Below are 15,145 nucleotides of genomic sequence, written 5' to 3'. Positions count from 1 at the left end.
ACTCTCTCTCTCGCTGCTGCCTCCCAATCCAGATGTAGCTCTCAGCTCTCAGCTGCCTCTCCAACACCATGTCTGCCTGCATGTTACCACACTCCCCACCGTGATGATAATGGACTGAACTTCTGAGCTGTAAATCAGCCACAATTAAATGTTTTCCTCTGTAAGAGTTGCTGTAGTCATAGTGTCTCTTCACAGCAGTAGAAACCCTAACTGAGACAGAGGTCTTAGATGGGATTATCATCACGATAACATAGGAGCCCCTAGGTGCTTGGAAGCCAACAGGGACTTGGGATATGCTTAAATGGTTAAGTGTTGTTTATGGTGCAAGTTCTAGGAAATTGGGGGTTTAAAATAGATGAGAAAGAAGAAAGCCCCTGAGTAAATATTATTGGGCTAGAATTATTTTTTAAGATTTATTTTTTTTAATTTTTTATGATTTATTTATCTTTATTTTATGTGCATTGGTGTGAAGGTGTCAGATCCCCTGGAACTGGATTTTCAGACAGTTGTGAGCTGCCATGTGGGTGCTGGGAATTGAACCTGGGTCCTCTGGAAGAACAGTCAGTGTTCTTAACAGCTGAGCCATTTCTCCAGCCCCTTTAAGATTTATTTTTATGTGTATGTTTGTAAGCCTGTGGGAATATGAGTACAATATGTGTACGGGGGTTGCAGGGAGCAGCTCACAGAAGCGGACATTGGATGTCCTGGAACTTGATCTTTGTGAGCCACCATATGGGTCCTGGGTCTTCTGCAAGATCATCATGTGCTCCTAACCACTGAGCCATCTAACCAGACTTGGAATTCATGATTCCGACCATGTAACTGGCTTCAACCAGGCTCCTACATGAGGGACTCCTTTTTCTTCTTATGTCCCCTTACTTTTGCCTGAGCCGCTCTCCTGCCCACCTCTTCCTGGGCACTAATGGCCCCTTGTATAGTCACTGGTCTCTGCTTTCTCCTTTCTTAGATGCTGGTGTGTCTAGGAAGAGTAATCTGACTGCATAGACTTGTAGTTGTTATTCCTGAGGTAACCTCATGTGGTACATTGACTGAATACAGGCCAGCCATGCCTTTGGTGGGTAGTCCTTCCTACAGGGACTCTCCCAGCCCCTGGACCACAGGCTTCCATAGCCAATGGTAGGAAGAAAGCTCTGGGAAACTGAACCACCAAGGCTCTGAGCCAGGGTATTTGTGCCTATGGATTCAAGTCCACACTCCTAGAACGGTGTGTGTGAAGTTCCAGAGTGCAATCACTGTGGACACCCATCCTCTGGCTGCCCACAGCTGCTGAAGAGGAAGTGAGCAGAAAGTCCTGGTATCAGAGTGTTGGCAGAGGCTGCTTGTTCATTCCCAGCCGCCCAGACTCAAAATAACCACACAGAAACTATGTTAATTACAATACTGTTTGACCAATAGCTTAAGCATATTTCTAGCTAGCTCTCATATCCTAAACTAACCCATCTCCATTAATCTGTGCATCACCACGAGGTTGTGGCCTACTGGCAAAGTTTCGACAGGCTCAGGCGGAGGCCTCTGTCTCCTGTGGCAGCTACATGGCTGCTCTCTGACTCTGCCTACTATCTCCCAGCATTCAGTTTAGTTTTCCCGCCAGCTTTATTCTATCACAGGTCATAGCAGCTTCTGTATTCATTAATCAATAAAAACAACACATATACAGAAGGACTTCCCACACCATCAGACAACATGTGTTTGTCCTGAGTAGACTGCGTTTGACCACATGGGTTAAAAAATATTTTAAACAAAAGTCACATGACACAAACAAGTCTTATTGGATTGCTGTTGTTTTTAGACTTCCATCAGGGATAGGCAAAGGGTAGGGTAATTCACCTCTCATAGAGAATACTCGGTGAGCAAATTTCCTTTCCATAGCTGTCAGGAACAAGCATTTGCAGAGAGCGTGTTTTTATAAAGCAAAACACCTGGACACATGATATATGAAAGCTCACAGCATTTAGCTCAGTGGTAGAGCTTGTGTCTTGCATGCTTGAGGTCCTGGATTCAATCCTCAGAACCAGGAATAAAATAAGATTAGCATCTACAGATACTAGCAACTATTAAGGAGGATGTGGAAAACTGGAAACTTTATACATTGCTAATAAGAATGTAAATGGCACCTGGGCCTTCAGTAGCATGTACCAGTTCCTTGAGTAGTTAAACACAGAATCACATGACCAAGAAATTCTGCAACCCAAAAAAAATGAATATGTGTGTATACATCTGTACATGGGCTTGTTATCATGGTCCATGCTTGTAATCCCAACACTAAGAAGGCCGAGTGAGGCATGAGATCTCAAAAGAAAGTGTGTGTGTGTGTGTGTGTGTGTGTGCGTGTGTGTGCGCGCGCGCGCGCGCGTATATGCACACGTTTTCTTTATAGCATTGTTCGTAATTCACATATTCATTGGTGAACAGATAAATATGATATGATTATTTTAGCTAGCTTTCTGTGACTGTGTCAGAATACCTGAAATATATCAGCTTAAAAAGAAAAAAAGGTTTCATTTGGGCTCATAGTTGCCAAGATTTCAGCCCCTGGTTGCTTGGCCCTGGTGCTGTGGGCGGTGGGAGCGCAGCACATGGTTGTGGGAGCCCTTGGCAGAGGAACTTTGTTCATCTTAAGACAGCTGGGAAGCAAAGAGACACCGAAGGTGGCCAGGGTCCCACTATCCCCTTCAAGAGGATATTAATGGCCTAACTTCCTAACTCTATGGCCTGCCTTCTGAATGTCCTGTTTCCTCCAAGGGTCCCAAGCTGAAGGCTAGGCCTTCAGTACATGGGACATTTCGAGGGACTTCTCACATCCAGATGCCAACATAGGTGGACCCGTACAGTAGAGAGGCAGATAGCAGTAAAAAGAATGAACCAGAGATGCATGCCAGCATGGGTGAGCCTTGAAACATGCTCTAGGTATGGGAATTCACGTGGTGATTCCATCTGTTGATATGTCCAGCAAACCTGTAGACCCAAGAGTTCCCTGGGCACTGGAACAGTTGTCCGGGGGCTAAAGGAGTCGTCCAGGGGTCTGGAGGAAACATCTTGGGGTTTGGAGGAATTGGCTGGAACTTAGAGTAGTCTGAGGGACTTGGGGAGCCATTTTGGGACTGAAGTTGTCATCTGGGGACTGGGGGAGCCGTCTGGAGGCCAGAGGATTTGGGTGGAAGAGAAGTGACTGCTAATGGACTTCTTTGAGAGAAAGTGAAAGCTATTAGCAATTGTGAGAGCGATTGCACAACTGTGATTAGACTACGGACCGTCGGCATGCAGACTTTAATGAGATGAATTGAATAGTGCATTGATTGTGTGTCTCCTTAATACTGTTCACATGCTTTAATCTCTTCCCATATCTTGGCATTTTTGTTTCCAGGACTACTTGCTGCATCTGAAGCTTTGGGCTGTAGAATTTGGGTCAAGAAATGTGTAGGTCCCTTGGGTCTGAAGTACCATAAAATGAGGGCAGGTTTTAAGTCCCTATTGGGAAATAGTGCTTAACTGTGCCTGGAATTGCTGCCCGCAGCTTTGTAGCAGGTGTCGTTGTCTGTGCTGAACTCCAGGTCAATTCTCCACAGCACACTCCGTAGTTGAAAACACATTGATTAAATGTGCTAACACGGAGACTTGAAGAACTCTTCAAAGTTTTAGAACTATATATATCGTGTGTATGTTCATCTGTGTATTCAAGTTTGTGTGTGCATACATGTAGGAGCCAGGGTTGGTGTCAAATGTCTTCCTCCGTCTCTCTCCACCTATTTCTTTTGAGGCAGTATCTCTTACTGAAACTGGAACTCACTGCTTCAGCTCTCCTGGCAGGCCAGAAGCTCCAGGGCTCCTTCTGGGTCTCCTTAGATCACAGGCATGCAACTCCCCCCCGCCCCCGCTTTGTATTAGTGCATTAGTACCAGCGTGCCCACATGGTTACAGTTATGTAGCAAACGCTTCCCCAGCTGAGCTATCTCCCAGCCCCTGAAAGTATCTTTTGAGGCGTGTGTTTTTACCATTTACTGGGCAGCCTTAAGAGGCATTCCTCTGCAGCTGGTTTCCTTCTCCCTCACTGCCCCCACCATCCTGCTGATTCTCGCTTTTTCCGTCCCTGGACAATGTCCAGCAGATCCTCCACTCTTCCGGCCACTTTCTGTTCTCCGAAGGTCAGTCAGGTCTGTCTTAAAACCATCCCATGCTCAACTGAAATCATTTCCTCCTCCCTCTGCGTGACTCTCAGATGCCAACCCTTACTCTTCAAGGCCTGACTCCTCGGGGCTGGGAGCTGAGAATTGTGCTGATGGTGTCCCTGAGCCCACCTTCTCACAGGTACCATGCTCCTTGCGTCTTCCACAAACCTGTCATTACCTGCATGCCTTCTGGTGACAGGATCAGAGGCCACTTCACATCAGGGAGTTTCACGCTCCCTTCCCAGTTCCTTAATGCTCAGGACTGGGTACTGACTCAAGCTCCTTGGCCATGCCTTCCCCAGTGATGTTCTGGTAAATGCTTGACAGCGCAGGGGCAGGGACTGTGTTGTTGGTTGTTTTTACTCTTTTCTCTTTTGGGAGCCCACCACTCAGCTCCCAAATAAATCACATTGAGGCTTATTGTTACCTATAAATGCCTTGCCTTAACTTTGCTTGTTTCTTGCCAGCTTTTCTTAAATTATCTTTTGCCTCTGGACTTTTATCTTCTCCTATTTCTGTATACCTTTCCTTACGTCTACCCCGTGGCTTGCTGTGTAACTGCGTGTCTGGCCCCTGGAGTCCTCCTCTCACTCCTAGATCTCCTCTTCCCAGATTTCTCCTCCTATATGTTCTGTCTGCCTGCCAGCCCCGCCTACAGTTTCTCCTACTTATTGGCTGTTCAGCTCTTTATTAAACCAATCAGCTGTTTTAGACAGACATAACAAATCTCTAACTAGTATTCCACAACACCTGTGTGTGCATAAATCTATTTCTTGCTCTGCTATGAAGTGAATCCATAATCTACAAACAAGGACACTCTGTGCAGTGTTCTTCATACAGGTCCTGTGTGGTCAAACAGTTCTTTCAGAAAGCTTGAGCTGGTTTTTCCTTCACTTTTTGTCTGCTTTCATCCTATGGTTATGGCTTGCAAATGAATATAGTGCCATTTTCTTTTAAGAAATGAGACAGAGGGAAGCACAGGCCGACATGGGAGCCTGCACATTAGTGCCAGCCCCTCCCTTGTTCAGACACAGACACATGGCGCTGTTTTCTGTTCTTGCAGTGACTGCAGTGGACTGCATTCTGAAACTATTAAAACTCCAGAAATAAGCAGATTCCACATTTTAAATTCCGTGCTGTTCTTAGTAGCAAGATGAGACCTCACGAACTGTCTATGCTATGAATGCCTCCCGACCCTTAGCCATCAGTGACTGCTGTCACTGTCGGGTCAACTGCCATATTGCCGGTCTCACACCAGGCAGTCCTTATTCTGCTTAGTAACAGTGCTGAAGCATGAGCTGTCAGGGAAGGCCTGGGCTGTAGACAAGGAAGGCGGCATGAACGCTGGCTAGTGTCAACGGTGACAAGCAATGTGTGTAGGCTTTGGTCCCATCCACAGTTTCCGGCTTCCCCTGCATGTCTGAGAGGTGAGGGGAGACTCCTACAGTAGAGTTCAAGTTTTGTGCAATTAGAATGTCAGGCATCGGGTACAGCGTACCTGCAGTGTGCTCTGAACTGTTTCCTTGTAGCTCATCCCTTCTTAAGCCTAGGATGGGCAGTCAGCAAAGCAGTGGTCAGGTCCAGTCTGTAGCGTATGCCGATTTCAAGCTGCCAACGTGATCCTTATTGAATGCACGGTTTAAACAAGGTGTCCAGAGTCATGCTGGATCTCCCACCATGCCGGGAAACACAGAAGATGTGAGCAATGATAATAACCAAGGGTGGGGAAACTATGAAGTGCAGAGGTGTAGGTTTTATCACCCTTGTCTTTAATATCATTGTAAGTGTATGTAATTTTACTTTTAATAGTGGCCGAGTTTGAATCCCTACAAAGTTCAGAATTGGTGGGCAGATAGGCTTGAGAGCACACTACCCTCCCTCATGACTGTCTCTTACCAGAAGTCTCTTCACCCCTGGAGTGCCCTCTGCCTGCCAATGGCCTCCTGACACACAAGCAAGACAGCAGTGACCACGCAGGCTGCATCCAGGAGCAAATGGCCAGCTGCCGTGCAGCTCACCTGACTCAGCCTCAGCCAGGGACCACACTAACAGTTGCCTTCCTGCCAACACCCTCTACAAGCTTGCCACAGGTGCCGCTCCACCCCCACATCTGGAAAGTCATCTTTTCACATTTTCACAGAAGCCAGGAGACAGGGCATCCCCCCATAGCAGCCAACACCTTACTCCCGAGGCTGGCGCTCCCTGCTGGTATGATAAAGACTTCTAGAGCTGAGACAGAGCATCTTCCTCCTAATTAGTCCCAAATGGAAACATTACTGTCTGTAGAACATGGGATACTTGATGCCTCTTTTAGCATTCTTAACCCTTAACTAATGACAGCACATCTTGCTAGATGTACACAGTTATATTTCATATTGTCAGCTTTAAATCTAGTTTAAGCATGTCTTCCATTTAACTAAAATACCTTTATCCCTGATGTGGCTTGACTCTCAAGTACCCACAGGCTTGGTTCCTGGCCCGAGGGCCTGCTGGGAGGTGGTAAAGCAGCTAGGACTTGGGACATGTCTTAAGGGTCCATGGGTGCCTGTCTCCTTCCTCTCTCCTTTACTCACCAGAGTAAAGTCCCTTGTGAGTCTTCTGAGCAGTTCCTCCACCCTCCACCACTTTCTTCTGCCATGATAAACTGAGCCAACACAGGCCCAGAGCAGCACCGCCAAACTGAAGCCTCTGAGGCTGGGACCATCTCTCTTAAAGCTTGTCTTGCTCAGGTGTTTTGCAGCAATTGAAAGCTGACAAACTCCTTAGAACACTCTTTATGTTGCACACAGGCACACATAAAGCACATCTTTCAAGAGAATCTTTCTGCCTTCAGTTAGATGCGTAATTATTGGTATAGTTCCCCCAACATACAGATCCCAGCTTTGTCTGACAGCAGCTTGGTCCTTAGCTAGTTAAACTAGCAGAGCAGAGGAAAGCCGGTCTTCCAGAGCCGTGCAGCCTGCTACAGACGGACAGGAGTCTTGCAGGCCTGAGGTGGAAGAACTTGAATTGCTCCGAATCTGATCTCATCAAGGCTCTGAAAGGTCACAGAAGGAAAGGCAGCAGGTGTGTAGAGGCTCACCCAACCAGTACACCTCCTACAGCAGTGCGTATTCCAACAGGAGCCAGGGGAGCCCAGTGATGCGAAGTGTTTGTCTAGTGTGTGCAAGGCTCGGGGTTGGTACTGGAAGAGAGATTGCTTTAAAAAGGGACTGGTGAGATGGCTCCGCAGATAAAGGCTCTTGCTGCCAAGTCTAATGGCCCGAGTTTAGTCCCCAGGACCCACATGATGAAAGGAGAGAACCAAACCCTGTAGGCTGTCCTCTGACCCCCAGACATGTGTGCTCACACACACATACACACACACACACATGCACCCACAGATGTAGTAAATAATAATAAAAAGTCAATAAACTGTGCATCCAGATCCGCTGAGCAGCCTTGTGTCTGAGGGGAGGTGGCCTCGTAAACATGACATCACACCAGAAGATACTAGAGAATGATTTGCTGCTTTCGCCATGTACAAACTTTAGCCTGTACGTGGCAGGAGATCTCAGAACTGGGTTAAAGGACAAGAGATGCTCAGGGACCATCTCCTTCTCTCACATAGCGCGGCTGGCCGGCTCAGGGACCATCTCCTTCTCCAACATGGTGCGACTGGCCGGTGTTGTCCTGAGACAGACACCAGGGTTTATTGGATTGAACCCTGCGTAGTGTGCAGTTGGAATCAATGAACAGCCTGAGGCAAAGTTAAATGTTGCCATTGTAATACGAACTTCTGTGTTACAAGAAGAAGCAGGAAACTTGGGGGTTTAAGACCTCAGTAAACCCTGCAGTCTTATTACAGTGTTGTGTGGTGTGTGTGCAGTCTTATTACGGTGTTGTGTGGTGTGTGTTTACAGTGTAGTGGTTTCGTTTCTTAGTACTGCCAGCTGCTCCACGGCCCCTCTGCGTACTTAACTAGAAACTGGTTTCCAGACGATGGAAAGTACGGATGTTAGATCCACATGTGCCAGCACAGGTTACTATGGGTGGAGATGGTCCGGTCAGCGGGCTTTTCTTCTCTTCCCATACTGATAGGAAGGTGAGGGCTACTCCGCTCTCAGAGTCGGCTGTCGGTGACAGGGAAGCGTTGGCGAGGCTGTCCCACGCACTAAAGCTCCAGCTTTTGCTCTGATTTTTCTGTATCCTTTTCTTGTGTCTCCCAGTCACTGGAGATACGGCTCCCAGACAGATGCATTGGTCCTTAGCAAGTCCTTTCTGTGAGTGTCAGACTCCACAGCAGACACTAGTAAGACCTATTTTGTTCCCAAGTCTTCTTTGATTGTGGGGCAGCTAGTCTTTCTGCTCACATGAGCACTTGTGTAAATACGAGTGTAGTCAGTTCTGAGTCGGGGGGGTAGGGTAGCTTGGTGATAGACAAGGCCTTGACTCCAATCTCCAGCACCACCAAGTATGGCAAAAACAAACATGATAGTTGCAAGCCTTCCCATGTGTATTCCGTCTTATCCTTGGTTTTCAGCCCCATGTCCTACTTAGGACACTTACCACACTTAAAAAGTACTGTGTGTTTATTAGATGTCACCGTGACCAGTGTGATCCTGGCATGCCGCATATTTAGGATGAAAAACTGAAGGAGACATTTGACTTTTGAGTCTTCCAAAGGCCGAAGCAGACACTGGCTAAGACGAAAGCTGACCTTCAGTTCTTCTCGCATACAGTGTGTAACTTGGTAAAGTACAGAGGACACAGCAGGCAGCTTCTAGAAGACGAAGTGCAGATGAGGAGCAAACGCCAGAAGAGGTAGATCTCGGTCAGCATCAGGTCAGACACAAAGCCATCAAGGACAGGCACTTTTTTTCCTATTAGAATGGGAAAAAATAGTAATTAGTAATAGCTGGTAGGAATGTTTCAAAAAGAGAACATTTTCTTCCTGTCATTGAAAGGCACTCAGACAATGTTTGCTCAAAGCTTAAAATGTTCACCCTCTGGTCCCCAGTGTGTCTTGGGCATGCCCGCCCTCCCGGGATCCTCCAGATTGGAACAGCAGCTCTTTTGTATTTCCTTGTCTGTTTGGTTCAGTTCCGTTTGGAGTTTCGTGTCTTTGAGCAATCTGTCTCTGAAGCCCAGGGTGGCCTTGAATTCATGCTCCTCCTGCCTCAGCCGCCTGTGTTCTGGGATCAGAGATATGTGCCACCATGCCTGGCTTATAGTGTTAGTTCTCCTGGCAGCGATAATCAAATGTGATCACCGGAGAATGGGAAGCAGTGCTGACAATGGGGAGGAGTGTGTAGGTGGCTAGTAAAGATGGCAAGCGTGACCTGCGGTGCCGCCTGGGAAACACAGCTCCACAGCACCATGACAGAGGAAGGGAGAAGCCACAGAGCATCCGTCATGAGATCCCGTCCACTGAGACAGGAGGGGCGTGACATACTTTACTTCATATTTCTTCATGTTAGATTTTATTATGGTGCACATCTGTTACCGATGTGGGATTCCCATCTGTATGCTGTGAATATGTTTTATTGCCATTGGTTAATAACGAATCTGCTTTGGGCCTATAGACAGAGCAGAATAGAGCAAGACAGGAAATCCGAACAGAGATGTAGAGAGAGAATAGGCAGAGTCAAAGAGATGCTATGTAGCTGCTGAAGGAGACAGACATGCAGGAACCTTGCCGGTGAACCACGAGCCTCATGGTAAAATATAAAATAATAGAAATGGGTTAATTTAAGATATAAGAACTAGCTAGCAATGCGCCTAAGTGAGTGGCCAAGCAGTGTTGTAATTAATGTAGTTTCTGTGTAATTATTTCGGGTCTGGGCAGCCAGGAAACAAGCAGCCTCCATCTACATATTACTAGTAAGTTTTGCAAAAGCTTTAAACAAACTAGAACCAGGCTAGTTCTGTGCAGGAAGCAAAAGTGAACTCTTTATCAGTCCATCCACACAAAGCCTCCAGAGACTCCGTGGGAACTGAAGAGAAAAGCAGAATGTTGACTGCGTGGGTGAGGGCAACCGGAGAAGCAACGGGCATAGCAGTCTAGTAGCCACACGGAGGCACAGTGAAGAAACAAGAAAAGACTCGGGTTAGAAAGAACTGCCACATCACAGGCTCTGACGTGCGGGAAGTCTGCAGAGAGGACAGACTTCCTGTTCTGTGGAGGGCACAGGACAGTCCTAAGCATGTTCCTCACTTTCTGTCTTGTTTGAGACACGGTCTCACATTGTTCATTACTGTGTATACCAGGCTAGCTCCCCACTGTGTGTATACCAGGCTAGCTCTCCACTGTGTGTATACCAGGCTAGCTCTCCACTGTGTATACCAGGCTAGCTCTCCACTGTGTATACCAGGCTAGCTCTCCACTGTGTGTATACCAGGCTAGCTCTCCACTGTGTATACCAGGCTAGCTCTCCACTGTGTGTATACCAGGCTAGCTCTCCACTGTGTATACCAGGCTAGCTCTCCACTGTGTATACCAGGCTAGCTCTCCACTGTGTATACCAGGCTAGCTCTCCACTGTGTATACCAGGCTAGCTCTCCACTGTGTATACCAGGCTAGCTCTCCACTGTGTATACCAGGCTAGCTCTCCACTGTGTATACCAGGCTAGCTCACCACTGTGTATACCAGGCTAGCTCTCCACTGTGTATACCAGGCTAGCTCTCCACTGTGTATACCAGGCTAGCTCTCCACTGTGTATACCAGGCTAGCTCTCCACTGTGTATACCAGGCTAGCTCTCCACTGTGTATACCAGGCTAGCTCACCACTGTGTATACCAGGCTAGCTCTCCACTGTGTATACCAGGCTAGCTCACCACTGTGTATACCAGGCTAGCTCTCCACTGTGTATACCAGGCTAGCTCACCACTGTGTATACCAGGCTAGCTCTCCACTGTGTGTACCAGGCTAGCTCTCCACTGTGTGTACCAGGCTAGCTCTCCACTGTGTATACCAGGCTAGCTCTCCACTGTGTATACCAGGCTAGCTCTCCACTGTGTGTACCAGGCTAGCTCTCCACTGTGTGTACCAGGCTAGCTCTCCACTGTGTGTACCAGGCTAGCTCACCACTGTGTGTACCAGGCTAGCTCTCCACTGTGTATACCAGGCTAGCTCTCTGCTATTGAAAGTAGCTAAATTTCAATTAATCCACTGATAAGTTTTGTATAGAGGAAAAAAACTGATATAGATTAAAAAAACAGAGATTAATGATGGTTTGGGAAAATTGTAACTATCTTTTTAAAAAAAAATACAGTAATGAGAGAGAATTTCTATTCAGAGCAGATTGTTCCAGAATCGCTCCTTGAACTACTAAAGCCTGTGAGACCATTCATAGTTAAAGATGAGGAAAAATAACGTCCTGACTCCTCTTTAGCCACTTTGACACTGCGGATCTTTGACTCAGTTATCTTGGGTCCTTTCAACCCTCAGACCATTTAACCTCAGGAGCGACTTTATTGGTGCTGAAGAGATGCTCAGGGGTTCAGTTCCTAAAACACTCTCATAGTGGCTCACGACTGTCTGTACATCACTCAGCTGGAGCATCCATGGGATGGACCAAGTATGTCACTAATGCAGGTTCTGTAGAACAAAGCGCATGTCCCAAGTCCAGTGTGTCGGGACACTGAGCTTTGCACTGTGAACTGCCGATCCTGGAACATGTCATTAGTCCAAGGCAGAGAAATGTGGCACTGGCCGCACTTCTGCCCCCACCCGTGGTACCTGGTCTCAACTTAGAGATCACGTTTTCAAGAAGTGCCGTGGCCAGTCTGCACTAGGTCGTGTCTGTGGGTTGTGACTCCTGGCGGGGCTGGCTTGCAGAGGTAGTTTCCATGATGTGAGAGCCAGGAGGAGGGTCATGGAAGAACAGCAAGCCCAGAGACTTCTGTGACCCCACAAATGTCAGGCCCGGCCTCTTCCATGGTCTTGGTTGAGGGGACGGCTAAGCTTGGAGCTGTAAGCTGATCCTCCTGTGGCTTCTGTGAGCCTTGCTAGCTCACTGGCAGCGCTGACCACGGGTGTCTTCCACACACTCTGCTTGTAGTCTAGATGTAGCATTAGCCCTTGCTGCCTTTCCCCTCTTAGTCCCTTTGCGGGTAACTGCCAGGAAAAATCCACATTTTCAACACAAATATAAGGGAAATAAAATTCAAGGGAAAGAAAGAAATTAGAGAATTAGAACAAACTGGGTGGAAAATGGGTGCTCCAGAAAGCTCTTGGTGCTTTGAAATTTGACCTTTTTTTCCCAATAAATACAGAGGCCCCTGTCCCACGCCCTGTGGCCAAGGGCAGCCCCCTGGCTCCAGGCCCTCCTCTTTCTCCTTCCTCCCATCAGCCCTGTGAGATCGGTGCAATGAGCTTATTAAGCTGTTACCAGTATTTCTATAATAATGAACCACATGGACCTTGGTTGGCGGAGGTCTTCTTTCTCCTGTTTTGTTTGAGGTGCTCACCACTCAGGTTCCACTTAGCTGTGCCCATACTGTGGAACAGGAAGGCAGGGCTGAGAGTCACTGCTCTGGTGGTAAGCCCATGTCAAAGCCGCCAACCTGTCTGAGCCACCTCCCAGCAAATCTCCCCTGGACTCTGCAGCCCCCTCCACAACCCAGCTGCACTTCCCCAGGGCACAAGACGAAACTCGTCAAGAATGTGACTTGTCTGCCCTGTGGTGACGCTCCAGTGTGGGCATTAGAGCATCTCCTGCGCCCTAAACTTGGACCACCGTGCAGGGCCCTCTCCTGATGTCACGCTGCTGTGTACTGACTCCTGACTCTGCCTCTCTTACAGCCGACCCTCTGGTGGGCAGCATTGCCACACAGTACATGACCAACAGAGCCGAGCACGACCGGATGGCCAGACAGTGGACCAAGCGGTACGCCACCTAGGGGCCTCCATGTGCCTGCTGTGTGCGAGCACATTCACCAAGTGCATCGATAGCCCGCCTGCCCTCCAGACCTCCGTTCTGTTTCCTGTTTTTATTAAATTTTGAACTGTTTTGTGATGGTATGTCATTTGTCCCTCCTCCTTCCTACCCTCACCCTCCTCCCCTTCTCTCTGGCCCTCTTTTCTCCCTTTTATTCTGTTAACTTGAAAGATTTGGGATTCCCCCCACTGCAGTGTGGACGGGAGCTTCTGTTTTAAGTGCAAACCATGTCAGATCTGTGCTAGTAAGAGCTTTCCTACAAAGCTTTGTATTACTGTGTGGTTTGGGGTTTTTTTTGTTGTTGTTGTTTTGTTTTATCTTTTTTTTTCTTTTATGTGCTCTTCAGAAAAACACACATTCAGAATTATATCTCGTTTCTACTTAAAGGTAGTGCTTAGGGTTAATTTTTTGTACTGAAGTCTTTATTGGTGGGTGCATGCTACTGGGAACAAGGTTTTGTACAAAAGGTCCAATCAGAATCACTGTGCATCACTGAGACCCTGTTTATCACAAGCCTTCTGTCCCCCACGCAGAAGACTGTTAGACTGAACAAAATAATATGTATTTTGATTTACTTAAGTGCTTGTAAATTTCCTAGGGACCTGCCACTGTTGACTGTGGATCGGTTGATGTACACTTGTATTATTAATGCCTCAATAAATCACTGTGGCGGATCAGTGCCCTTCTGCACCGGCCTTTGCTTTGTGTGCTGTGACCCCGCAGCCGCACACGCACCGAGGCCTGCCCCTCCTCAGTCCTTCAGTTTCCCGTCTCCTTCCCTCCAGGAGCTGAGGCTCTTTGTAGTGGAGCTGCTGCTGATTAGCATGTGGATCTCTCCAGCTGCCTGGTGATTTCATGGTCATTTCAGACCCTGGCCCTCCTTCTTTCTGTTAATGCCATCTCCATTCAGCGGTGACAATATGACTGTAATAACAGCCTGCTTGTGAACGTGCGTGCTGAGCCGATGATGGGCCCAGTCGCTTTCAAGTTCATCCTTTTCTGTTTCCTGGCGTAGTTCACACTTGCTGTGTGGCCTTCTTTTGTTCTGCTTTTCCCCCCATGATTCTGGCGGCAGCAAACCCTCTGTGTGTGTCACGGTCACACAGTCAACGGCATGCACAGTGGCTCAACATTCAGGGGCTGCGGGAGACGGAGCCGTGATCCGTGCTGGTTTAGCACTGTTATGCAAGTGGTTTTCAGGTTCTTCTACTGGAACTTCTACCAATCGGCACACTGCACTCACGAACACCTTTACAGCTAAGTGATATAATTTATGAAGCCATATAGGCCTGACTACTTCACACTTTAAATGTCTGTCATAAAAGATGCTGATTTTGCTAGTCTTAAGTGGTTAAGATTTCTTGAGAAATTTAAATATTTGAAATGATAATTTTTAAAACGTATTTTATGCATATGGGTGTTTTACCTGCATGCGTGTCTGTGTACCAAGTACATAAAGTGCCCAGGGAGGCCAGAGGAGGATTTCCGGTCCACTGGAGCTGGTTGTGAGCTGCCAGGTGGTTGCTGGGAATTGCAGCTGGGCCATCTAGAAAAGTAGCCCGTGCTCTCAGCTGCTGAGATCTCTCCAGCGCTTTGAAATATGTTTAAAGCAAAGCACCCATGGGTGTCTTTTAAGATGTAATTCTGTTTGTGTGTATGTGTGTTGTCTGTGTGTGTGTGTGTGCGCGCGCGCCCACCAAGGCCAGAAGGTGCCAGAGCCCCTGGAGTCACAGTCGGTTGTGAGCTGCCTAGTATGGGAACAGCAGCAAGCCCTCCAATGGCTCAACTCCATCTCCGATCCTTTCTTTATCTTTTTCATAATGACTCGAGCATACGTTATCTAAAAGCCTGCCCCAGAATCCCAGAACTGTGTGATCTCTGCTGAATTTTGTCACTTCTGTAACTAGCAAAAGGGGCCACAGAGGGCTCACCAGCTACAACAGTCCTCTGCACAGCAGCGTACCCACATATGGCTTGTGGCTTTGCCAGCCCCTGACACAGGCCAGGTCACAGGACTAGGCCAAGTGCTGGGTCAG

At 47.7% G+C, this 15,145-nt stretch overlaps 1 protein-coding gene across 1 annotated transcript in view; it reads left to right on the top strand.

Annotated features, from left to right (window-relative positions):
• LOC142858838 (ubiquitin-conjugating enzyme E2 E2) overlaps positions 1–13,786 on the top strand; it is a 280,577-nt gene extending 266,791 nt beyond the window's left edge. Inside the window, exon 6 of the mRNA XM_075988655.1 lies at positions 12,974–13,786. Coding sequence (XP_075844770.1) covers positions 12,974–13,071 — 98 coding nt within the window. The 3' untranslated portion in view covers positions 13,072–13,786. The remainder of the gene's footprint in view (positions 1–12,973) is intronic.
• Positions 13,787–15,145: the final 1,359 nt, after the last annotated feature.

This window comes from Microtus pennsylvanicus, chromosome 10 (assembly GCF_037038515.1).
Source record: "Microtus pennsylvanicus isolate mMicPen1 chromosome 10, mMicPen1.hap1, whole genome shotgun sequence".
Lineage (NCBI taxonomy): Eukaryota > Metazoa > Chordata > Mammalia > Rodentia > Cricetidae > Microtus > Microtus pennsylvanicus.
The sequence above is the reverse complement of the archived record's forward strand: the minus strand, read 5'-3'. Positions and strand labels throughout refer to the sequence as shown.